Source organism: Phalangium opilio, unplaced genomic scaffold (assembly GCF_054372755.1).
Source record: "Phalangium opilio isolate 3A_F unplaced genomic scaffold, DU_Popi_V2 ptg000024l_1, whole genome shotgun sequence".
NCBI classification, from domain to species: Eukaryota; Metazoa; Arthropoda; class Arachnida; order Opiliones; family Phalangiidae; genus Phalangium; species Phalangium opilio.
Window position 1 is genome coordinate 5,480,606 of NW_028324155.1, and position 27,418 is coordinate 5,508,023.

General features: G+C 34.5%; 1 protein-coding gene across 3 annotated transcripts in view; it reads left to right on the top strand.

The window, feature by feature from the left end:
* Positions 1-27,405, top strand: part of LOC149692413 (uncharacterized) — a 28,474-nt gene extending 1,069 nt beyond the window's left edge. Inside the window, exons 2-15 of one of the 3 annotated variants that reach the window (XM_089868155.1) lie at positions 18,782-18,991; positions 20,156-20,259; positions 20,389-20,481; positions 21,779-21,880; positions 21,947-22,091; positions 22,172-22,292; positions 22,354-22,539; positions 22,608-22,701; positions 22,764-22,851; positions 22,919-23,378; positions 23,445-24,459; positions 24,546-24,737; positions 24,797-24,958; positions 25,727-27,405. In XM_089868155.1, coding sequence (XP_089724281.1) covers positions 18,807-18,991; positions 20,156-20,259; positions 20,389-20,481; positions 21,779-21,880; positions 21,947-22,091; positions 22,172-22,292; positions 22,354-22,539; positions 22,608-22,701; positions 22,764-22,851; positions 22,919-23,378; positions 23,445-24,459; positions 24,546-24,737; positions 24,797-24,958; positions 25,727-25,866 — 3,087 coding nt within the window. In that variant the 5' untranslated portion in view covers positions 18,782-18,806 and the 3' untranslated portion in view covers positions 25,867-27,405. The remainder of the gene's footprint in view (positions 1-18,781; positions 18,992-20,155; positions 20,260-20,388; positions 20,482-21,778; positions 21,881-21,946; positions 22,092-22,171; positions 22,293-22,353; positions 22,540-22,607; positions 22,702-22,763; positions 22,852-22,918; positions 23,379-23,444; positions 24,460-24,545; positions 24,738-24,796; positions 24,959-25,726) is intronic. The other 2 variants (XM_089868156.1, XM_089868157.1) reach the window with 2 other exon arrangements.
* Positions 27,406-27,418: the final 13 nt, after the last annotated feature.

A 27,418-nucleotide genomic window follows, 5' to 3' on the forward strand; every position in this document is an offset into this window, starting at 1 on the left:
ACTATTTTACAGAAAATGCTTACATTTAAGTTAATTACGGATAAAATTAATTCAAATTTACTACACATAATCAGAAACGTGTTTGGTTTAATATACACTACTTAAATAGTTAATAACTAGCTATTATCTCACTTAAATTCAGGGTGTCTACAACACACTATTTTACAGAAAATGCGATTATTTAAGTTAATTACGGGTCAAATTAATTCAAATTACCTACATCTACTAAGAATATTACGCTCTATAATATGAACGCATTTAAAAATTAATTTCTATCAAATATACTTAAATTTAAGGGTGCGTACAGATTTTGTACTCGGGAAAAGATGACTTACAGGAGGCACTAATTTACAGAAAATGCGATTATTTAAGTTAATTACGGGTCAAATTAATTCAAATTTACTACACATAATCAGAAACGTGTTTGGTTTAATATACACTACTTAAATAGTTAATAACTAGCTATTATCTCACTTAATTTCAGCGTGTCTACAACACACTATTTTATAGATTCATGGGTGCCTCCAAATATACTATTTTACAGAAAATGTGATTATTTAAGTTAATTACCGATCAAATTAATTCAAATTACCTATATCTACTAAGAATATTACGCTCTATAATATAAACGCGTTGAAAAATTTATTTCTATCAAATCTACTTATATTTAAGGGTGCGTACAGATTTTGTACTCGGGAAAAGATGACTTACAGGAGGCACTATTTTACAGAAAATGCGATTATTTAAGTTAATTACGGGTCAAATTAATTCAAATTTACTACACATAATCAGAAACGTGTTTGGTTTAATATACACTACTTAAATAGTTAATAACTAGCTATTATCTCACTTAAATTCAGGGTGTCTACAACACACTATTTTACAGAAAATGCGATTATTTAAGTTAATTACCGATCAAATTAATTCAAATTACCTACATCTACTAAGAATATTACGCTCTCTAATATTAACGCGTTTAAAAATTAATTTCTATCAAATATACTTAAATTTAAGGGTGCATACAGATTTTGTACTCGGGGAAAGATGACTTATAGGAGGCACTATTTTACAGAAAATGCGATTACTTAAGTTAATTACGGGTCAAATTAATTCAAATTTACTACACATAATCAGAAACGTGTTTGGTTTAATATACACTACTTAAATAGTTAATAACTAGCTATTATCTTACTTAAATTCAGGGTGCATACAAAACACTATTTTACAGATTCATGGGTGCCTCCAAATATACTATTTTACAGAAAATGCTTATATTTAAGTTAATTACCTATCAAATTAATTGCAATTACCTACATCTACTAATAATATTACGCTCTATAATATAAACGCGTTTAAAAATTTATTTCTACCAAATATACTTAAATTTAAGGGTGCATACAGATTTTGTACTCGGGAAAAGATGACTTACAGGAGGCACTATTTTACAGAAAATGCTTAAATTTAAGTTAATTACGGGTCAAATTAATTCAAATTACCTACATCTACTAAGAATATTACGCTCTATAATATAAACGCGTTTAAAAATTAATTTCTACCAAATATACTTAAATTTAAGGGTGCATACATATTTTGTACTCGGGAAAAGATGACTTACAGGAGGCACTATTTTACAGAAAATGCGATTATTTAAGTTAATTACGGGTCAAATTAATTCAAATTTACTACACATAATCAGAAACGTGTTTGGTTTAATATACACTACTTAAATAGTTAATAACTAGCTATTATCTCACTTAAATTCAGGGTGTCTACAACACACTATTTTACAGAAAATGCGATTATTTAAGTTAATTACCGATCAAATTAATTCAAATTACCTACATCTACTAAGAATATTACGCTCTCTAATATTAACGCGTTTAAAAATTAATTTCTATCAAATATACTTAAATTTAAGGGTGCATACAGATTTTGTACTCGGGGAAAGATGACTTATAGGAGGCACTATTTTACAGAAAATGCGATTACTTAAGTTAATTACGGGTCAAATTAATTCAAATTTACTACACATAATCAGAAACGTGTTTGGTTTAATATACACTACTTAAATAGTTAATAACTAGCTATTATCTTACTTAAATTCAGGGTGCATACAAAACACTATTTTACAGATTCATGGGTGCCTCCAAATATACTATTTTACAGAAAATGCTTATATTTAAGTTAATTACCTATCAAATTAATTGCAATTACCTACATCTACTAATAATATTACGCTCTATAATATAAACGCGTTTAAAAATTTATTTCTACCAAATATACTTAAATTTAAGGGTGCATACAGATTTTGTACTCGGGAAAAGATGACTTACAGGAGGCACTATTTTACAGAAAATGCTTAAATTTAAGTTAATTACGGGTCAAATTAATTCAAATTACCTACATCTACTAAGAATATTACGCTCTATAATATAAACGCGTTTAAAAATTAATTTCTACCAAATATACTTAAATTTAAGGGTGCATACATATTTTGTACTCGGGAAAAGATGACTTACAGGAGGCACTATTTTACAGAAAATGCGATTATTTAAGTTAATTACGGGTCAAATTAATTCAAATTTACTATACATAATCAGAAACGTGTTTGGTTTAATATACACTACTTAAATAGTTAATAACTAGCTATTATCTCACTTAAATTCAGGGTGTCTACAACACACTATTTTACAGAAAATGCGATTATTTAAGTTAATTACCGATCAAATTAATTCAAATTACCTACATCTACTAAGAATATTACGCTCTCTAATATTAACGCGTTTAAAAATTAATTTCTATCAAATATACTTAAATTTAAGGGTGCATACAGATTTTGTACTCGGGGAAAGATGACTTATAGGAGGCACTATTTTACAGAAAATGCGATTACTTAAGTTAATTACGGGTCAAATTAATTCAAATTTGCTATACATAATCAGAAACGTGTTTGGTTTAATATACACTACTTAAATAGTTAATAACTAGCTATTTTCTCACTTAAATTCAGGGTGCCTACAACACATTATTTTACAGATTCGTGGGTGCCTCCAAATATACTATTTTACAGAAAATGCGATTATTTAAGTTAATTACGAGTAGCAATCATACTTAAACTGAGGAAGGCAACAAGACTTTCGTAATCTTGTCGACTGGGGTAAGAATTTTACCAAAATGTGAATATTTAAGTATGAAATTAAATCTAACTTGGATTATAATGCTATTTGAGTGTGATGTTCAAATTAAACACTATGAAAAGTAAATTGTGCCAATTAAACTTACGGTAAGGGTGCCTTCAAAATATTGCTAAAGGAAAACCACGGCCACAGCGGTTTGAACTGTCCAAAATGCTTTTATTTAACATAACTATTAAAGTAATGAAATTTAATTTGTTAATGTGTCATATGAATGTGGTGCTCAATTTAAACGCAATTTAATGTTAATTGCGAGCAATTATTCTCAAATATAAGTTGCCTACAACTTACATAATACAATTTTACATAACCTGGGTGCCTACAAGACACTACTTTACCAAAACGCTTTCATTTCACTTAACTTGGATGGAATTCAATCTTAGTTGGTACATATACATTTATGATTGCGCTGATTAATTTAAACGCGATTTAAAGTTAATTCTGAGCAATTATTCTCAAATATAAGTGGCCTACAAATTTTGAATTTTACATAACCTGGGTGTCTACAACTTTTGAATTTTACATAACCTGGGTGTCTACAACTTTTGAATTTTACATAACCTGGGTGCCTACAAGACACTATTTTATCAGAACGCTTTCATTTAACTTAATTTTGGATGGAATTCAATCTAAGTTGGTACATATATATTTGAGATTGCGACGATTAATTTAAAGGCAACACAGTTTCTCGATGCAACTACCCTTTTTGAAACACTCTGTATAAATTAACGGAATAATTCTTGTAAGTTTTGTTAATGGTTTTGATGTTATTTTATCAATTTAAAACAACAGCACTCCTCCGTTTTGAACCATTAAATTATTAAATAACAAAAGAATTAACACAACAGTTACCCAGGAAAAAATTGGTGTGATGGGTTATATTGGAGAAATTTGATCACATTAAAATTTATTAAATACTAGCCGTTACCCGCGGCGTTGCTCGCGTGTAATAAGAACTTCCATCTAAAATGATATAAAGAATGTGTAGATTTTACTGATGACTAATATTTTTGTAGCACCCTAGGAGCGAAGGCACTCAGCACAGTCCGTCAGCCCGTCGGGATATTTTTTATTACTTTTCACGCGTACATTATTCCAGAAAGAAGGGTTTTTAAGTTTTTGGCCGCCATTTAAAAAGATGGCAATAAATCGAACCCAAAATACCATTCAGCCCGTCTATAGGTTAAAGGAAACCATTGTACTAAATATTTGTGAAATCGGTTGAAACGCGCGGACTTTATTGCATAGAGAATATTTTCTTACATTTCTGGGCGCCATTTTAAAAGATGGCGAAAAATCAAACCCGAAAGACCATTCAGCCCGTCTTAAGGTTAAAGCAAACCAGTGTACTAAATATTTGTGAAATCGGTTGAAACGCGCGTACTTAATTGCATAGAGAATATTTTTTACATTTCTGGGCGCCATTTTTTAAGATGGCGGCGGATTGAAAAAATCTTTCTTAGTACGCGCCTACTACTTATGAGTAACGTTCCTGCAAATTTTCAGCCTTCTAGGGCAAGCGGTTTGGGCTGGGCGTTGATTATCAGTCAGTCTGTCAGTCAGTCAGTCAGTCAGTCAGGACTTTGATTTATATAGATATAGATGACGCAAAACAATAGGACTAGGGCGCTTACTAGACCCAAAAGCTATCATCTGTGTGGGCTAATTATTTTTGGATTACATGATATGGGGTATACAAGTTACTAGTACCCCTAGCACGTGACGTGATTTATTAAAGGCCCCTCGACAACTATGCGTTTTACCATAAGGAAATTATCTCTCTCTCTAAGGGCCCAAGCGCATCTATTAGCAAAAACATCTAGTTCTGCTAGATGTGACGTAGATTTTGTATAGGGGCTCCTTCCGAATTTTTCGTGAAATTCGCGGGAGAGAAAAATAATTTTCAAAATCAGCCACGAATGATATCCTAAGCCGGTCGTGGTCTAGACGCGAGCTCTGAGATAACGCTCCCAAGCGGTTGGGAATCAAACTAAAACAGGCGGGGAGGCGAGTGGCGAGACGCGAGAGAGGAAGGACTGAGGGGAAAAAATAAGTAAGAGAATTTCCAGAACCCCCCAGTTCTCTCAGACACAAGAGGTAAATTCGCGCTTAGTAAAAATCACGAAGCGCTGTCGTGAGAAATCTTTGAAGGAGGGAAAAATGTTCAATGCCGGGTTACTCTGCAGCGAATGCGCTCGGCCTCTGTTTAGGCTATACAATTATTATACTACTTGAGATGAGACGGATGGCTGACCAAATCGGACATACATACATTTCAACCGTAGCATAGAATCTTGGGCCCTTAGAGAGATAATCTCCTTATGGTTTTACAAAGCGCGATAGAAAATACACCCTTTCGACGGGAAAAGGGGGTAGGCAACCCTAAGTATCCGGAGATACAAGAGAGTTGCTCTAGTGCTGTGTTTGTGCACTCTAAGATCCAAAACACCCACAGCGGTGGGGCTAAAAAGCGAGATGGAAGGCAGAGTTTTACCCCGCGCCTTTCCCTCTTAGACTCGTAACTTGTAAAACGCATAGTTGTCGAGGGGCCATTAATAAATCACGTCACGTGCTAGGGGTACTAGAAACTTGTATACCCCATATCATGTAATCCAAAAATAATTAGCCCACACAGATGATAGCTTTTGGGTCTAGTAAGCGCCCTAGTCCTATTGCTTTGCGTCATATTTAATAAATTTTAATGTGATCAAATTTCTCCAATATAACCCATCACACCAATTTTTTCCTGGATAACTGTTGTGTTAATTCTTTTGTTATTTAATAATTTAATAGTTCAAAACGGAAGAGTGCTGTTGTTTTAAATTGCTAAAATAACATCAAAACCATTAACAAAACTTACAAAAATTATTACGTTAATTTATACAGAGTGTTTCAAAAAGGGTAGTTGCATCGAGAAACTGTGTTGCCTTTAAATTAATCATCGCAATCTCAAATATATATGTACCAACTTAGATTGAATTCCATCCAAAATTAAGTTAAATGAAAGCGTTCTGATAAAATAGTGTCTTGTAGGCACCCAGGTTATGTAAAATTCAAAAGTTGTAGACACCCAGGTTATGTAAAATTCAAAAGTTGTAGGCCACTTATATTTGAGAATAATTGCTCAGAATTAACTTTAAATCGCGTTAAAATTAATAAGCGCAATCATAAATGTATATGTACCAACTTAGATTGAATTCCATCCAAATTAAGTGAAATGAAAGCGTTTTGGTAAAATAGTGTCTTGTAGGCACGCAGGTTATATAAAATTCAAAAGTTGTAGGCACCATTTATTTGAGAATAATTGCTCAGAATTAATTTTAAGTCGCGTTTAAATTAATCAGCGCAATCTCAAATGTATATGTACCAACTTAGATCGAATTCCATCCAAAATTAAGTTAAATGAAAGCGTTTTGGTAAAATTGTGTCTCGTAGGCACCCAGGTTATGTAAAATTGTATTATGTAAGTTGTAGGCAACTTATATTTGAGAATAATTGCTCGCAATTAACATTAAATTGCGTTTAAATTGAGCACCACATTCATATGACACATTAACAAATTAAATTTCATTACTTTAATAGTTATGTTAAATAAAAGCATTTTGGACAGTTCAAACCGCTGTGGCCGTGGTTTTCCTTTAGCAATATTTTGAAGGCACCCTTACCGTAAGTTTAATTGGCACAATTTACTTTTCATAGTGTTTAATTTGAACATCACACTCAAATAGCATTATAATCCAAGTTAGATTTAATTTCATACTTAATTAACTTAAATATTCACATTTTGGTAAAATTCTTACCCCAGTAGACAAGATTACGAAAGTCTTGTTGCCTTCCTCAGTTTAAGTATGATTACTACTCGTAATTAACTTAAATAATCGCATTTTCTGTAAAATAGTATATTTGGAGGCACCCACGAATCTGTAAAATAATGTGTTGTAGGCACCCTGAATTTAAGTGAGAAAATAGCTAGTTATTAACTATTTAAGTAGTGTATATTAAACCAAACACGTTTCTGATTATGTATAGCAAATTTGAATTAATTTGACCCGTAATTAACTTAAATAATTCATTTTCTGTAAAATAGTGTGTTGTAGACACCCTAAATTTAAGTGAGAAAATAGCTAGTTATTAACTATTTAAGTAGTGTATATTAAACCAAACACGTTTCTGATTATGTATAGTAAATTTGAATTAATTTGACCCGTAATTAACTTAAATATAAGCATTTTCTGTAAAATAGTGCCTCCTGTAAGTCATCTTTTCCCAAATACAAAATCTGTATGCACCCTTAAATTTAAGTATATTTGGTAGAAATAAATTTTTAAACGCGTTTATATTATAGAGCGTAATATTATTAGTAGATGTAGGTAATTGCAATTAATTTGATCGGTAATTAACTTAAATATAAGCATTTTCTGTAAAATAGTATATTTGGAGGCACCCATGAATCTGTAAAATAGTGTTTTGTATGCACCCTGAATTTAAGTGAGATAATAGCTAGTTATTAACTATTTAAGTAGTGTATATTAAACCAAACACGTTTCTTTATATGTATAGTAAATTTGAATTAATTTGACCCGTAATTAACTTAAATAATCGCATTTTCTGTAAAATAGTGCCTCCTGTAAGTCATCTTTACCCGAGTACAAAATCTGTACGCACCCTTAAATATAAGTAGATTTGATAGAAATAAATTTTTCAACGCGTTTATATTATAGAGCGTAATATTCTTAGTAGATATAGGTAATTTGAATTAATTTGATCGGTAATTAACTTAAATAATCACATTTTCTGTAAAATAGTATATTTGGAGGCACCCATGAATTTATAAAATAGTGTGTTGTAGACACGCTGAAATTAAGTGAGATAATAGCTAGTTATTAACTATTTAAGTAGTGTATATTAAACCAAACACGTTTCTGATTATGTGTAGTAAATTTGAATTAATTTGACCCGTAATTAACTTAAATAATCGCATTTTCTGTAAAATAGTGCCTCCTGTAAGTCATCTTTTCCCGAGTACAAAATCTGTACGCACCCTTAAATTTAAGTATATTTGATAGAAATTAATTTTTAAATGCGTTCATATTATAGAGCGTAATATTCTTAGTAGATGTAGGTAATTTGAATTAATTTGACCCGTAATTAACTTAAATAATCGCATTTTCTGTAAAATAGTGTGTTGTAGACACCCTGAATTTAAGTGAGATAATAGCTAGTTATTAACTATTTAAGTAGTGTATATTAAACCAAACACGTTTCTGATTATGTATAGTAAATTTGAATTAATTTTATCCGTAATTAACTTAAATGTAAGCATTTTCTGTAAAATAGTATATTTGGAGGCACCCATGAATCTGTAAAATAGTGTGTTGTAGACACCCTGAAATTAAGTGAGACAATAGCTAGTTATTAACTATTTAAGTAGTGTATATTAAACCAAACACGTTTCTGATTATGTATAGTAAATTTGAATTAATTTGACCCGTAATTAACTTAAATGTAAGCATTTTGTGTATAACAGTAAGTTGTAGTCACCCTTAAATTTAAGTAAATTAGTTCGGAATTAAGTTTTAAAATGTTTTATAATATAGATCATAGCTTACTTATTATATATATGCAATTTTGAACCAGTTTCACCGGTAATTAACTTAAATATAAGTCTTTTTCTATAAAACTACTGCTATAGTAGTTTTCCTACTGAGGGCACTTGTAGGCACTTTCTGTAATTCTGTAAAAAAGTGGCGGCCTTAAAATCTAGTACATCACTCTGACCTTAACACGTCAAACAACCCGAGAATAAAAATGCATCCCAATTATATTTTTTTCTGGGATATTCATTTACCTTAACATGTTTTTTTTAGTTATAAACTATTGTTATAGTTAAAAACTTAAATGTAAGTAAAAGAATTTTCCCTTGGGTGTTTTTATTTTTATTTTTTTTTTATCATCGCAGTACCATAATTCCCGCCTAAAACTCCCACAATTTCCGTTTTATATCCTTCGATTATATAAGTTAACAATATTGCCGTCAAAATTTTAATATACACTTCCCTTAAATGCCTCAAATTGTGAAGAGGAAATAGATAAGAACTTTTACTGGTGGTTCCTCTTTCTATTTAGTTGGCAATAATTTCTTGAGTCTATTGTTGTTCAATCAAATACTTGGAAATCCTTAAAAAAGGCCCCTTAGATACTCCAGAAAGAAAATGACTTGTTACTAGCTCAAGAAGTTAATAATAGTTTAGACATTTTTACTAGTCATGCTACAGTTATTGATATATATGCCCACTTTTATTTATTTTGTTATAAACAATTCCTACAACAAAATCGTTATTGGTTATAGTTTTCCTTGATTTAGACTTAGCTGGAAAATATTGAACTATTGTTTTTCTTAAGTGGTTAAGATAAAGTATTTAGCTTAATATTATCTTGCAATTGTCACGCTTAAAGTATTCCATATCTTACAAAAATGTTAAACTCATTAAATACATATATAGATAGAGTAGATGTATTATATTTCCTCTTATTTTAAGTTGACCACCACCCAGAGAATCATTTGGTCACGCACGCAGTTTTTTTCCCCTTAAAACATCCGCAAAAATCGCTGTCAAAATTGTATAAACTTCCTAGAATTTCAGATAATGTTGCGTCACATTCCCCAACCCCCCCCTAATTAATCGCCACCTTGCTTTATTATCATCATCATAGACAAAACGAGAAAAAAAATTATGCAAATTTCCTAATAGAATGCCTATAATATTTTTTAGTCTTTTTTGATAGCACAATAGCGTTATAAAAATAATATATTTAAACTACCATCTCTCTAAAATATAATGGATGCCTTTTGTTTTATTCCTCTACATCTTTCAACTTATGATAGATAGACCTTTTGAAATCAATATAATAGCCGTTTCAATTCTGCCTTTAACAATACTGAATAGTCTAGAAATATAAAATGGTAGAAAGAGTTGTCACAAAGTTTTCTTCATAAAAGCCTAATTATCCACTCAGAATATAATGTAATTCTATCCTCTCACTTTTTTTGAGCTTGAATCCAAGCCGTTTTCTACGAAAACTACAATACATACACAGTTGGAAAAATTTGTTGAGCCCTGCCCTCTAAAATGAAACCGTAGTAGTTGCAAAAGTACTTGTAGAAAAATTTGCGTCATTTTTCCACGTCTATGCGTAGCTAAATTATATAGGAATCTGAATAAAAGAAGCCCAAAAAAAAAATTAAATTAAGTTAAATTTATAAAAATTTCTTTTATATTTTAATAATGGAGTTTTTATTATGGGAGTTGTCCCGAGCTTTAAGAGAGAAAGTTAACTGTTTTTTTTTTTGTACTTCATGAATTTAATTTATTATACAAATAGCTTAATTTAGTAGCGAAAAGCCTAGAATTTTCATGGTTCAATCAATATTCAAGGGACAATTTAATATACTCGGCAGATGGTTTAAAACGTTAAATGCGTAATTGTTCATGACGGGAAATCCGTTTTTTTTTTTATTTCCAAAGAGCTTCAGTCAAGTTGAGAACCGTTTTTAGAACGGCTCAGTTTTTATTTAGACTTAGCTTTAGCGTGGTGGCTTAGTGTTGAGCTAAACAAAATTTAGAAATTGTTCATTACTCGACTTCATTTGACAGTGAAATTAATCAAAAAAATAGTGTCACAGGTGCTACAAATGGAATAAAGTGTGTGACAGTAGTTGACGTATCAAGTTCAGTCGAATTTCCTAGTTTATAGTTTGTGACATTGATAAATGCCTATAGGAAACAACAATAACAAATGGATTTATGTAGCGGTTCGGTTGTGACTTATGTCGAACTTAAAACGACATATTATTAGTAAGTGGGTTAATTCAGTGATTTATATTCAAATATCTGAGGGCTATCTAAGGAGCGCTCGCTGTGGCACAAAACAAAATAGTAAACAAATTCTGAAAATAATATGTTTACCATTTACTAAGATTCTAAGAAAACGTTTCTCTCCGCCAATTTTCTTATTCTCATTTCGATTTGAGGAAAATTTTTCACTAAACCAAGATATCTTGTTTATTTTAAATGAAAACTAATGCGGGTTTTGTTACTAATGCCATTCAGTTTGTGCCAATGATTAATATATGACCTTCGAACGTCTTGTTTATACTAGACTAGTGTCCAAAATGGGTCTCTACTGAAAAAAACTAAAACCCCTATCATATTATTAAATTATCACGAGTATTTTGCTGGTTTTGTTACTAATGCCACTCAGTTTTGTATCCATGATTAATATATGACCTTGGAATTGCCAAAGACACGTCTTGTTTATACTAGACTTCAGTGTCCAAAATGGATCTCTACTGAAAAAACTAAAACCTCTATCATATATTATTAAATCATCACCAGTATTTGTCAAGGTGCCGAATTCTCTATTGCGTCACGTTGTGTTTTTCCTTACTTTCTCTTGGAAAAATTCCCAGTTTTTCCCTAGGGCTATTCGCCCCTTTAATTATACACGATTTAAGTATTGGGGACCGTCCATAAACTACGTCACACTCTTATGGGGGGGAGGGGGTTTGTAAGTTTGTGACGGTCCGTGACGAGGGGGGAGGGAGGGGTCCATCAATGCGTGACGTCACATTTAAAAATTAATTTTATTACGAAGTCAGTAAGAGATCGATTGACCATTTTTTATAAAAGAAAAAAAACAAAGTTTCAAAGTCCACCGTGAGACCGACCTCTACAATAATTTAACAAAATTTTATTCTATCATCGCTTAAATAGTAGAAACTGTAAGCTAAGATCACATACTTACTCTTGACGTGTAGTCAATTTAAGCAGCGCATTTAAAATAAAGAGACCCGTTCACTGCAGAACTAAATACACGTACGCATAAGGACTTCTAAATGTAGTGTCAGCTTAAACTCTCAAATGTCACTGTTTATTCACCACTAGCATTAGCAAGGATGAATCGGATCCTCCATCGGAAGTAAATGGTATCGTTTCTTTTGCACATTTTTAAAATCTGAATACCAAGCTCGATTAGCCTAAGATTTTCATGTGACAATGTCGAAAACTATTAAGTGTGCCCCTTTATCTAAGCTTTGTGGAAAAATATGGAAGGTTATAAAAAAGCACATCCAAACAATAAAGTTTTATAGTTCAATCAGAGGCAAACGATATTTGTAAAAGCTTAAAATGGAAATGAACTTTGACTTTCATGTCGAGGAAAAAATTTCTGAGTGGAAAAGAAGAAAGAATCTCTTTTTAAATTAATCAAATTAAATTGGTAAATTAAGACAAATCATAGTCCGTTGGGGGGGGGGGTTAAAGAAATGTGACGTAGTTTTTAGGGGAGGGGTCTGAGAAAACGTGACAAAGCGTGATCTGGGGGGACGGGGGGGTCAGAAAATGGCATTTTTTGCGTGACGTAGTTTATGGACGGTCCCTTGATGCATTTTTGTCTGAGATGTTTTTACCGAATTGCCTTTGAAGTTTGTCCAAGTTATAAAAACCCATTTGATGTTTGATAATAAGCTTAGGAAATTATTTATCGTGCTTTTACAGACTGCAGAGATTCGCAATGTTTTTTATCTAGAAGTTAGGTAGGTTTCTTTGTACATTTCTGTTAGTATTTATTTTATGGAACAACAAATACTTTATACATCAAATGAATCTTAGCTTTTCAAGGATTTGCAATATTTGATCTCCAGAGATGACCATGGATAAAAAAATTTAGAAAAAACTGGTTTTTGCAGTTTTTAATTTTTTTCTTTCAAAGCAAAAGTTCGTTTTTGAACTATTTGCCATAAGCGAAAATACCTTTCAGTTTGGGTGAAATACTAAAAATATTCCTAAAACCCGCTAAACCCTTTAGGCCTAAGTCTGCTTTCGTGTAAAAGCTACAAGTATGCAAAGTAAATAGCCTAGCGGTTTTTATCTATTTGACAGTCCGTAGAAACGAGTGGGGGGGGGGGGAAATAGAAACCTCGAACTCGACCTCCGGGAGAGTATTCTTCTCTACCAAGTTTTTCACTGGAAATTCTTTGCCCCTCCCTGTAGCTTCCTCACGCAGTATCTTTCCTTGAAAAGAAGAAGAAGAGAAAAAATATAATAGATAAGAAATTATGACGCGCGAAAATCCCCTTCTTTACTGTCCTCAGTTGCTTGCCTACTTTCAAGGAAAATCAAATCTCGAATCCCTCATTTTGACTCATAAGCTATATTGTTTTTCCTTTTAATTCATGACTAATCTTCTACGCTAAAAGATGCTAACCGCTTCCTCTGGAGAGAGAGAATTAAACTCAGCCTCCCTCCGGCACAAAACGAAACAGCTCCCTTAGTAACTAACGGGAATGTAGTTGTATAATAATTTAACTAATTTTAATTGGTTCCATCTTGTTGCGGGTAAGGCTTGCTTATCATCATCCATAGGTATTGAAATGTTTTTGTTTTAATTAGTGGCAACCATCTTTTCCCCCTCTTTTGTCTTGTGTTTGGGGAGAGGAGGTTGAAGTGGTTTTAATTCTTCCACGCGTTCCTTTCAAATTTCGAAAAGTTATCTATCTTCCCTCCCCCCTCTAGCTATCTTTTGCTGGCATCTTCCGTCTCAGGCTTTTAGCTTCGGATGATTACGAAATTTTGAAGACTCGAAGCTCGAAGTGATTGTGAAACTTGGATAAGCAAATTAAATTTTGTGGTTTTGTATGACAGGTTTTTTTTTATTATTATTTGGTAATAACAGCTTTTCAGTTTGACGCTAACACTTCGATGTTTTTAATTATGGTTTAGAGTCATAATTGAGGGTGACGTTGAATTATTGACATTTGGATTAGGCTTAGTTATTATTTGAAGATGACCTTTGCGTTAGGCTTAGCGACTGAAGATGACATTTTGCGTTAGGCTTAGCGACTGTTTGAAGATGACATTTGCGTTAGACTTAACAGTTTTTTAATGATGTTTGGAACTTCGGATTATGATCAGATTATTTTGTTGTTGTTGTCAAGAGGCGATTGTGTAAATATTTAAGATAAAGCATTTTGTTTAATTTAACCTTACGACCGTACAAATCGGTTCCATCACCCCTTTAATATTTAATTTCTTGTTTCTATGGGGGTGTTTTTTCTCGCCCTACTACCAACAATAAAAAACACCATTCGATAAAGCTGCAAAAACGAAGGGAGAACCAACTAGGGCCTCTTCTCTACTATTTTGTAAATTACAATCTCGATTTTTGGCTTTGTTGACCGCGCGATAGGAACCAAATCTCTAAGCTTACATTCACTGCCAAGTGTTTGTTACATACTACTTGCATTCCTTGGGTCGGAGAGAAAACCAGTCCAGATCTGATCAGGGCTATTGTGTTCAGTGTCAGTCAACCCCCTAAGAAGTAACTGGGAGGAGTGGGAGACCTTCCCCGAGTTCCCCATCGTGGTCTTACCCTCTCAACCTAAACATTATCATAAACATCGAGGGGTCTAAAGTATCTACCTCAAAAAGATAAGGTTTCTTTTTAGACCTTGTGCGTCTTAAAAAATTTGAACGACGGTAGTACTACCGGGTTCGGGATTTTTACCCTGAATTTATTCATTTTTTGCATACTAACAGGAATATCGAGCAAGTAACCTTATATATACCGTTTTGAAGTAAACCTTCGAGTCTTCTTCTTGCCCTTTTTAATTACGATTTAGCTTCCTCCTTCATGACGTGATCACTAAGAGGTGGTGACATGCTCAATATTCATGATAAAATTTAACAAGTTTTATACCCGGGATACACGCTCTAGAAAACAATGAATTTTTTTTTTTAAGTCCCGGACCCGGAGTACGTGCATTTGTCTTTCTCTTTCGTCATTGTTAGGCCCGTCGCACATCATTGCCTTTTGATTTTTTGTTTGTGTTAACTTATTTGTATTAATTATATCATTAAATCTAAACGATATGTGTGTTCGATTTAATATGTTTGTTTTTGTACCCGGAAAAAGTAATTAAATAGTTAAATTTAGAAACTCGGGTGTGCGACTGGCTTAGGTAGTTTTGAAACCAAGGCGGGTTTATGGCCTATCACGGACATCCCTCGCGAGGCCATTTTCGAGGTGGATATTTTGATTGTCACCATTAAACGGATCTTCGGTAACACCTACCTATATTGTATGTCAATGTCAGTTGTCGCCGCTATTGAAGGCCAAGTTAAAGCCAAGCTCGATCAGACAGACGATGGCGAATTTATCCTTTCACTAACTCGTACACTTTAGCTTTTAAAGCGTAAGATACGACGCGTTGGGGATTCTAAAATGGGAGACAGCGATTGTAAAACCTTTAATGTTTAGAGAGAACGTGCTTTCGTTAAATTTGAGGTGAAAGTCGCAATATTGTGACTGAAATACGGAATATAACTGCAATGGTGGTGATGGTGTGTTCTTCAAAATTGCCTTCTTGGAGATGAAAGCAAAAAGCTCCCTTTGGTGACGTCACACTACCTTCGCTAGCCAAACCTTATTTCTGGCTTGGACGCTAGGACCTAGTCCAGTTTTGACCGTAGTTACAGTTTGTTCCTTTCAATGTTTAGATTAGAAATAGACACTGGTCAGTCAAGGAGAAACACGATGACCATCAGTTGGTCGAATACGTTTTTAGAAACAATAATAGGCTGCAGTACCTCTACTTAAAAATATGTGACACGGATGATTGCGTTCGTAATTTTATTATTCAAATTAATCTTTCACTGAATTTGTTTTATTGTATTATGGATTAAAATTCTCTCCCTTTCTCTCTCTCGTTCTCTTTCTCATGCCTAAATATGGGCAAAGATTCGCTTGCAAGTAAATAGGTGTAATTCGTTGAGAACCAACCGAGTCATTTTAATAATCAAGGTAACTTACGGAAACCTTATACCTCGGTTCGCTTCGTCATTTTCGAAATTAGAGATCTTTCGAATATTAACACTTTCAACTCAACGTCGTGATCGTTTGTAACAATAGAAGGTTTGAAGTTATAGGGGGATGGGAACCCAACTCAAATTAAATTAGTATCTCAGAAATTTAAGCGGAATTTGGAATTTTATTGTAGAACCGTGTGGAATTTTAGGAAGGAATATTATATCTCCCTGCTCGTCGATAATATAGTCAAAGAGTTTATTAGTACACCATTATTGGAATGAATCGCGCCGAGGTCATACGGGACCAATTCGACTGACTGTTACGTGAGTTATCCTTTGGTAGCTCCTGATCGAGGGAGTGGTCAGTTAACGTATCTTATAGGTGTTTGGTATTATCCGTTTTCAACGGTTCTTCTAGAAAGGAGTTGAATGTTTCTCGTGTAGAGGTACGTCTTTCGTTTAATGGTTTAATGGCACCCTCCCCTCGCAATGACGGTATCTTTTCCATTTTAAAACCATTTATGAGTTCTTCAAAAGACTTAAAGAAAACCTCTAAGACTTAAGTTACTAAGCCAACTTTGAAAGTTCCGTTGTGAAAATATTTATTTTAGCTGTTCCACGGTAGCTTTTTACAGTTTGTTCAAAATATAGACCCAGCTTTTTTGACGACGTGTTAGACCCCTTATCCTGTACTTCCTCATTTGGCCCAATATGCGCGGAAGTGCAAATAGGTAATGCCTTGATTTAAATGACTTAGTGCATTCTCCATACTGATGAGTTAAACCCCTCCATACCTCACTATACCTTCACGATGTGCTCTGATTTAATGGGGGACTATATATACTATAGTTCCATACCAGTTTCATGGTACAATGCTAAGACCCCATCTATACGAGAACCTTACGTATTGGAAGGCTGCATTCAATTTGAATTAGAGGAGCTCTAGTTATATGAGACGGACTCTATAGATGCCTATAGTTTGGTGATATAGTTTCCAAGGCTAATTACAAAATTTCAGTGTCCTGTGAAGTTTCTCTCTATCTCTGTCTTTGGATATTATATTGTTAGTTAGTTTCCCCCTATGGTTGATTCTCTCCTATTCGCTATGGTTTAATAGCCTGAGTATATCTTGTCTCCATTTGGTTTGAGTTGGACTATGTTGCCAGATGGAGGGAAGGGAGAGAGAGTTAGATCAAACCAACCGAGATAGGGAGGACACAAGGCGCCAGTTGGGAATGGATGATATGTAACTTTATATTATTTGTGTCATCTCTTCAATATGCAGTTTTTGTTTTTGAGGATGAGTTAGGCCCAACTTCAGCTGTGAACTATAAAGAAACGTTTGGGGAAATGAATCCAGAATGGACGTACGCGTCGTGACTGGGATTTGCTTAATTACTCGGGCCCTGATTGTTGTAACCTTAAGTATTTAGTATCATTGGAAAGGAGAAATAGGGCTATAATATACTCAAAGGACTTCCCCGTATCTCTTACAGAATCAGAGTTAAAAGACATCTAAATTCGTGTCCAATTTAATTACATCGAAAATAGAATTTCTAAAATTATTATATAAAGTTTCTGATAAAGAAAACACTATACGTATATTTCTGGATATTCTGGGATTTAGTAAAATTCGGAATTATATCCTTTGTTCACTTCAATGCAATGCAATCCAATCCGATTCTTACTCAAATCAAAGCCAAACAGGATCAGAATTCCAATTAAAGTTAGTCTAGTTATCCAGGAAACTTTACTATAGGCACAGTTCTCTTTCCGTAGCAGTAAGTTAGTTGTCCTTTATGGCTATGCTAATATTTATAGAGCTCTGTTCGGCTCTTCACTATACCTACTAGATTAAAATCGACTCTCTTTCGGCGCTTGTCTTCTACTGTCTGCGTATACCCAATCCCTAAGCGCGAGCTGGCTATTTCCAGCGATTGGATCTGTAGTAAAATCCCTCGGGCCTTATCCACCTACACCCGCAACGAACGCTATGGTTATATTATTTTATTTTGCGGTTTCGACCGTCTAGTTCGGTCTGTTTTGTATATTTTGGTCACAAAGAGTTTTATAGGCCTAGTAGGTCTTTTGTAGACATAGAATGTTTGGTCTAATTAAAGTTTCCGCGGAGCACTGAACTTTAACGAAACTTTGCCTGAAGTAATATTGAACTTTTCCGCTTCCGCTGTGTCACGTAGATATCAGAAATAATAGTAGGTCTATATACCAAGAATTGAATTAGCTTATATTCACTTAGCACGTTGTTCAGACAGGATACCGGAGTTTTGTTAGTCATTACTTTGCTACCTTAATCTTTTATACACAATTGTATTTTTAAAACTATATTAATTTCGTAATTTTTTGGTTTCGTTATTAACAAACATATCCTTCGCAACTTTAATTCTGTTTAGTTTCGTTTGTAAGCGCGTGATCCCGGACCCTCAAACATCTAATTAAGAATTGGGCAATGCCCTTCCTGCGACAATTAAGAAATAATTATTTAAACCATACCTCATTACACTCATTAACTTCGTAATTAACCAAGAACGAAGTACTACTGCTGTTGTTGTTTTGATAATTTACCCTTTAGAATGAATTAAGCAAACCAAACCATAGTTTGAATAGCTACCAATTTTTTAATTACCTATCAAACGTATTAAAAGGTGTTTTTTATGTCAGTTAATTAATTTAATTTAATTAACTTAATTTTAATTGATTCAGATTTAAATCGCGCCAAGAACTCAAAATGTGGAGACTGATAATATTACTGGCGGTACTGTCCGTCGTGACGTTAGCTCTTGAAGATGGTCCCAATGTGTGCAGCAAACAAGACACGGTGGCGAAAACCGTTCAAAAATCGTTTAACAAACCGTATCAAGTTAGAACCTTCACGTGGTGTTGGAATTTGCCACCTAGATGCTCTAAATTTAGGTAAGCGTTGACATTCCCTCCTAGGGGGATTTTTACTTAAAAACCTTTCCGTCTCGATCGTCTACTCAAAACGACAAAGATTGATGCTCTCTTTTTGGAAGGAGACTTCAAGATGAACCTAATCCCCTACCCATCTACCTATACCAAGCCTATACCCAACCCTTTTGCTGTTAAGCTAGCTTCCAGCTTTTTAAAACACTTAGGAACAATTTTTTCGGCTATCTCTTCTCATCATCACCCCCTAACTGTCTTTCAAAAAAAAAAAAAAAAATAGTTAAAAGCTATTCTTTTGTCATTGAACTACTCGACATACTCGACGGACCACTTTTAGTTTTTATCAGCTTCATTGCGCTGAAAGGATTTAACGTATTTTTTGTCCATTATCTTTATTAATTTTTAAAAGTAAAAATAAGGGTCTGCGAGTAATGTTGAAGTAATGATAAACGCTTTTAAGCAAGAACTTATATTTGAACTGAGAAAGTATGATTAACTTGCTTTGGGTTTCAGGGGCGTGCCAACTACGGGGGCGAAGGGCTCCGCTCAAATTTTCAACGCCCCCGCTTAAGTATAAAATGTTGGCTCATGTTGGCACGCCCCTGTTGGGTTTCCATCAGCTCAAAAAATGTATTATAAGCTTATCAATAACGTATCCCTTTTCCTTATCATAAATTTGTATTGCAAAGTATCACGGGTAAAAGTTCTGCGTAATGTTGAAGTAATGATAAAACCTTTTAAGCAAGAACCTATATTTGAACTGAGAACGTAACGTATGATTAACTTGCTTTTGGTTTTCATGAGCTCAAAAAATTTTATTATAAGCTTGGCAATAACACATCCCTTTTCCTTATTCTAAATTTGTATTGCAAAGTATCACGGGTAAAAGTTCTGCGTAACGTTTAAAAGTAATGATAAACACTTTTAAGCTAGATCCTATATTTGAACTGAGAACGTAACTTATGATTAACTTGCTTTTGGTTTTCATAAGCTCAAAAATGTTGTATTATAAGCTTGGCAATAACGCATCCCTTTTCCTTATCATAATTCTTAAAGAATCAGGGGTTAAAGTTCTAGTATGACGTCATAGTGACGTACCAAAGTTGTTTGGTTAGTTGGTCAATGTTTGTAAGACCACTAACTTCAATTCCTTCCGGGTTTTGTTTTTAGAATTGCCTATACTATCGGTTATAAATCGGAAGTAGTTATGGAATCTAGAACCGTTAACGTGTGTTGCAAAGGTTACGTCGAAATCAATAACGGAAAATGCATTCGTAAGTTTCGTTTAATTCTACGCCCATCCGAATCTTTAAAGGAGATACGCCCCCTAGAAAACTTTTTGGTTTTTTGAAAAACGGATTTTAATTTTTTTTCCCCTACCCTTTAACGGACGTTACGCGCAGCTTTATGCACTAATCAATGTCTACACGGTACCTGCGTCGCTCCAGACGAATGCGAATGCCAACCTGGTTGGGGAGGAAGTACATGCAACATCTGTAAGTACTTTTTTTCTTTACTCGTTACTCCTTCCTACCGCCGGGCAATCATTTGTTTAAGGGATTTAAGATTTAAAAGTTTTAAACAATGAAGATTACGGGGATCTTAAAAAACCGTACATCCCTTTGCCCTGCCTTTGCGGGAAATGTTTTTATTCGTATTATTTATCAAAAGGAGAGTCGAAGCGCAGCGTGAATTTGCATAGATTTGAATGGGTATATCCGCTTTGAAAGCGTGGTAACCTTCCGGTAGTACCTTTGTTTGACCATCCTATATGTAGATAATGTTACTGGGTATTTTCATATAATTAGAGAATGATAATTAATTAATTATTAATTAATTGACTTTGTGATTAGAAGTATATTGCTAATTAGGAAGGTGAATTTAACGGAAATGTTTTTTTTTAACCGGAGTGGCTCTTCACAAAAGACTTAAAATTTATTTTTATTCATTCAAATAAGGCCTAGGATGAATGAAGGGTTTATATATCTATCTGCCTTTGATCTTAAGTTTAAGGGTCTTTGGAATTTCAGTCTCAGATATTAATCATTAAAGAGAAATAAAAGCGAGGAAGGGGCCAACGATTCTTCTTTGTGATGATGATACTTAAGCTAATTAATTAAGGCAGTGTTAAAGGGGATGGGAAAATAAAAAATTACTTTTATTGAGTACTTCTTTAATAATCTTGTTTCCTGTCCTTTCTGGAGGGTGGTCTACGGGTCTTCAAAGTAAGAGAGATTTATACTTGGTGTCCATTTTTATTAATTTCTCTGTGATTCTGACTCAGAATGGATGTTGTAATTTTCTTAATTCGGCGCAGTTTTATGCTAATTAGTTTGATTAATTTTCTAAGGATGATAGGATCAATGGAAAGAATTGATAAAGGTCTAGTTTTATAGTAATGTTGTTTGCTTTCGAATATTGTTTTGTCTTGGATTTTTTTTAATTAATATGGATATGTATTGTCCAGTAATGAATACTAATTAGATGGTTGTCTAGTTTTTTTAATTCGATATTTAGAGTTTTTAGGTTTTTCGATGGTAATTTTATTAGATGTTGTTGATTACAGTTTTCAATTTTATTGAAAATATTTGTAAATTTGTATACCCTTCCTCAACCTTTAGATATAGTGTCCCTCCTCAGCTTCAACCAATAACTCATTAACCCCTGCCGAAAGTCCTTTTATAACAAAAATCGTGCTTAGACCACCGGCTTTATTGAGCTCTGAACTAACCCTGAATATATCAGTACCGTTCTTGACCTTGACCTTACACGAGGGTTTTCATTAATTATTAGCTTGCCCAGAGAAAAAATGGGGTCCCAACTGTGAAAACGATTGTAAATGTCAAAATGACGCCTTCTGTGATCCCGCATTTGGAAAATGCGCTTGTACACCTGGTAAAGTTCCACTTCTTGTTGAACGTGACGTTATATTTACACGCGTCTTATTAACCACCTACTTAGGTTGGACTGGGTCAGACTGTAGCCAACCTTGTCCAACTGGACTCTACGGATATTTATGCGCTCAACCGTGTCGTTGCGAAAACGGGGGCACTTGCGATCATATATCCGGTGCTTGTCAGTGCCCTCCTGGATTCCAGGGCCCACTGTTAGTTTTATTTTAACGTATTTGTAGCGATAAGTCTTACCAGGCGGGACCGTAAACAGGTTTTTTTAATTGGTTAATAGATGCTCAAAACACTGTCCCGAAGGTACTCACGGAGATCATTGCGCTAATAAATGTTTTTGTCAAAATAATGGTACTTGCAACCATATTTCCGGAGAATGTATTTGTCCTCCTGGATGGAAAGTAAGGTAGACTCTCGCGTAGGTCTTACTTATTCTAAAGTTTCGCGTCTTTGGTTAATCAGGGGACAGTTTGCGCAAATCCATGTCCGGACGGTTTATACGGACAAAATTGCAGTCAAAAATGCTTGTGCTCAAACCAAGCTAGTTGTAATCATGTAACGGGTGAATGTACCTGCAAACCGGGTTGGGTAGGAGATAGGTGTCAAGATGAGTGTTCTCTGTACACTTGGGGCATTAATTGCAGCAAGGTAATCAGTAATTGTAGGAGAGTTATATTTATCGAGGGCTTAGCTGATGGTTTAAATTCTTAAAATAGAGCTGCGATTGCGAAAATAACGCACATTGCGATTCTATAACCGGCAAATGCATTTGCGAAGCCGGGTTTTCTGGGGATCGTTGCGAACATAAAGGTAGATATTTTACGACACTTTTGTGTATGATGCGTAGCTCTGATTAGCTTTTAATTAATCAGTTGTCAATTTATTAAAAGCGTGTCCAGGTAAAGAAAAGGGTTTAGACTGTACACATTTTTGCACGTGTCATAAGAAAAATATGGACATGTAAGTTCAGATGAGATAAAAAAATCTCTGTTGGGTCGTGTTTGAAGAAAGACGTCTTTAATTTTAGTTGCGATCCCATCACGGGTTCTTATAAGTGCAAAGCGGGTTGGTCAGGAGAAACCTGCTCAAAACCGTGTCCTCCCCTTACATACGGGGAAGGTTGCCGACACATTTGTAATTGCGAGAATAACGCCTATTGCGACCCAATTACTGGCAGATGTATATGTAGGACGGGTTATAGAGGAGCGCATTGCGAAGAACCTTGCCCCGATGGTACCTTTGGAGATCATTGCGCCAATAATTGTACTTGCAAAAATAACGCCGTTTGTAATTTGGATTCCGGGTACTGTAAATGCCCTCCCGGATTTTCCGGAGTACATTGCGATCGACCTTGTCCTCAAGGAAGATTTGGAGATAGATGCCAACAAAAATGCGTTTGTCTTAATGGGGCTGGGTGTGACGCAGTTACTGGCGATTGTCATTGTAGACCAGGATATACGGGATTCAAATGCGAACACAGATGCGATGTATGTTCGGTCAAAACGTTGGGTACGTCTCTCTTATATTAGTTTAACTTATCGTGGATGTTTTAGAGCAAACATTACGGCATGAATTGCTCCGAACTATGCGACTGTGAATGGGATCAAACTCAAAGTTGCGATCACAAAACTGGTAGATGCATTTGCAAACCGCCTTACAAAGGCCGTCGATGTACTTCCGATTGCGAAAACGATCAGTGGGGTTTTAATTGCGATCAACCTTGCAATTGCGAGAACGAAGGCTCTTGCTTCCCTGTATCGGGGGAATGCATGTGCCTTCCTGGTTGGACCGGAAAGAAATGCGAATTGCCATGTCCCAATGGAACTTATGGTTTAAAATGCAGTCAAAATTGTTCCATTTCGCCTTACACTAATGCGACGTGCAATCCAGTGTCCGGTAGCTACAGTTGTCCACCGGGATACTTGGGGTACAATTGTAACGAAGTCTGTCCTCCGAACTTCTGGGGTCCCGATTGTAAAAACGAATGCCGTTGCAAAAAAGGAGAGTGCGACTTAGTGACGGGTACTTGCCATTGCTATCCTGGATGGCAAGGTTCCGAATGCAATATCGCGTGTCCCAATGGTACCTACGGTATAGGATGCAAACTAAGATGCAATTGCCAGAATGGTGGAGTATGTAGAACAACTGATGGAATGTGCCGGTGTGCTCCTGGTTGGATGGGCGATCGTTGTACCGCCGTCTGTCCTGATGGAATGTACGGAGATCATTGCATGAATCAATGCACGGATTGCGGAGGAACCAACTTTATTTGTGACCCAGTGGAAGGCTGTAAATGTCAATGCGGTTTCACTGGCGAGAATTGCGATATTGCCTATATGGCGGACGCTCAAGTTTTGGAAGGTACCTCTAGCAGCAATGTTCAAAACATTGAAAAATCGGTTGAGAGGTCGGACAATTCCAACGCGGCAATTGTTGGAGGATTATCCGTGGCTATTATCCTCATACTGGCATTTATTTTGGTGGCATTTTACTATCGAAGGCGGCTTCAGAAAGTTAAGAACGAGTTGGCTTATGTTACATACGCGGCCGACCCAAAACCAGCTCCTGGTTAGTTTCTTTTCAATCATTTACTGATTATTTTGGTTAGAAATTGTAAAGTAGTAAACAAATGTCTCTCTCTTAATTGCATTTAGATCAAAGGCATTTTGACAATCCTGTTTACGCGTATCAAAACCAAGAAAACGCAAGCGCGGAACCTAATCTTAATAACGCGGGAGTTAAGCATATTCGAAACAATCTAAGCGCGGGTGGAACACTTTGCAAATCGAACGTTGACAAAGCAAAGTTTATGTACGATGAGGAAGATAGCTGTAGAGATCCTGGAGGTTTGTTGGTGTTGATTGTTTGTTTGTTTCTTTGGAACGTTAGTTACTAACAAACCTAGATTCTTTAGGTGCTTGTGGATCAAGCGTTTATGGAGAAAACAGCAGTTTAAAACGTTACGATGGTAGGGAAGCCGATCCCAATATCTATCATAGTATTGAAGACCTCAAAGCCGGTTTCGCCAACAAAGAACCTCTCTATGACGAGGTTAAAGATAAATTGGGTAAGTCTTTTTATTTTTTTGTATATTTTTGCGCTGTGTTGGGAATTAGCCTTATTCCTGATCAGCGCCACCTACCCATAGCGGCGACTTTGAGAACTACTGTAAGCGGCAAGCCAATCAGAAGTCGCTAAAATCTGGTGACGTCACTGACGGGCACTCTCGGGGTCTTACCAAAAATGACGTCACCAGATTTTAGCGACATCTGGTTGGCTTGCCGCTTATAGTAGTTCTCAAAGTCGCCGCTATGGGTAATTGGCGCTGATCAGGAATAAGGCTAATTGTCTCAAGCTAGAATAATGCACATGGCGTTGAGGAATAATTTGAGACACTGTTTTGGGCTTTTACATTGAAACTTGTTGCTAATTATCACCGCGTTCTTTTGTCACACGCTAACCTTTCAAAATAGCGATAAAACGTAATAATATTTAAGGTAATGGTTTTCTCTAATATCTACTTTTGGCCCTTTTAAGTAGGTCATAATCATAGTTGCATGGTTGTTAGGGGTATGCTTTAGTTTGTTCTTTGATCTGGTCCTCATGACCTTGAGCTAATAGTACAAGGTCAAGATGACCTATTTTCGTATTATTCCGTAGTTAGTAGCTTTGTTTCGGAGTAAATTTGCAACAGTACTAAGTGACCTTGACCCGGTATTTCAAGGTCATGATGACATGACGCGCATGCACCAGCTTAATAAAATTTTAATAGTGTAAAAGAATGGGAAATTCCACGAATGTAAGTGGATGTTGTTGTTATTGTCGTTGTTTATAGCTCCGGAAAACAATACATATGATCATCTTCAATATAATCGTGGTAATGAATTGAAACCACAGTATACTAGAACCAATGTCCGCAAAACTGACCATGGGGAACCGGGAACAGGCGGAGGCAGCCCAGCCGCTGACGTTTAGTTTTTGCGTTTTCTCCAGCGAATCTCTGTTCTTCTATTTCAAAAAAAAAAAAAAAAAAAAAAAATCGATGATATAGTTTTTATTTGTTTACTCTTCCGCGAGACGGAAGAAAGATGTAAACAATTTAACGGGATGTGCGTGTGATAATCATAACGTTATTTTTCTACTAAAAAAAAAAAAAAACAGTAATTTACCCTTTGAACTCTTCCAAAACACAAGAACCAACAATTCTTTCTCTCAGAAGGTTATATAGGTCAAGGACAAAGGTAATGTGTGGAAAAATTGAACAGTAGGTAATTAATTTTTACTAATTTTCTTAAAAAGATTTACGCGCATTTTTGTTTTAGTCTTTAGGGTATTTTTGGATCTTTCTTGTACAGGCTTCTTTATTACGTGTATATTTTTAAATAGGGTGGGCGAACGTTTTTATTTTTTAAACTTTTTGGAAGTATATTTGCATTTTCTCGCTTTTTTAATTAATTTCTCTTAATCTTGCCAAAACAATTAAATTAATTCGAAATTTCTTAATCTCTCCTCCGCCGGGGAATATTCGTTCGTATAAATTTTATAAAATAATAATGTTCCAGAAAAATTGCTCCAAAAACTTTCTATACCCGCGCTTTTATTATAACATCAAACAATAAATTAACCTCGCGAAAGCATTTAGCTTAAAAAAATATATCGTCTATAAACTAGTCTACCAGATTATATCAATAATCAACATTCTGGTAAAGAACTAACTAATACTAATTAATCGTAATTATTATATATGTAGCAATAATTTATTTAAACTCGACTAAAAAAAAACAACACAAAAAAACAACACAAAAAAAAAGGTGAGGGAAGTTTAGAATATATTCACGATATTTATTGATACTTCTTCAATAGATATCGGGAATAAATATATCTCTTTCTCCCCCCGTCCCCCCATTAGTTAGTTATCCCCATTTAAACGACTATAATATATGTCGTATTGTAAAAATATATTTTTCTTACAGTAGTGTATTTTATAATAGAGATATTTACCCCCAAAATCTATCTATTCTTCCCTGGTGGACTTCTTCCGTCGTCTGCTTTTAATTAATTTATTATAAGAAAACGATGGAGAGTTACTAATTGCCAGTAACCGCGATCTTCCTAAAACTTAATTAATTAACTCTGCCAAATATTTTGGCCAGTAATAAGTCACAATAATTACCCCAATTATAAGATTTTTAAAAATTAACTGATCTTCCCATTTTTAATCTTTCGATTTGTTTTTATATACATGAAATCTTTTAATAAATGAAATTAATTAGCAAAATTTTATAGATTATTTTTTTATTAGGAATTTCTACAACCCTCAAATTATAGACTCTCTTTTTCTCTATATATATATATTTTTTTTAATTGTGTATAAATTTTATCAGATATTGTAATATCATTGATTAGTTAACGTGAAGAAAAAAATTAATAGATGTGATAATGATAATTAAAATTAAAAATGAAGGTTAACTCTGTGAAAATAATAAATAAAATGACGTAATTGAAACAACGTAACATTTAATAGTAT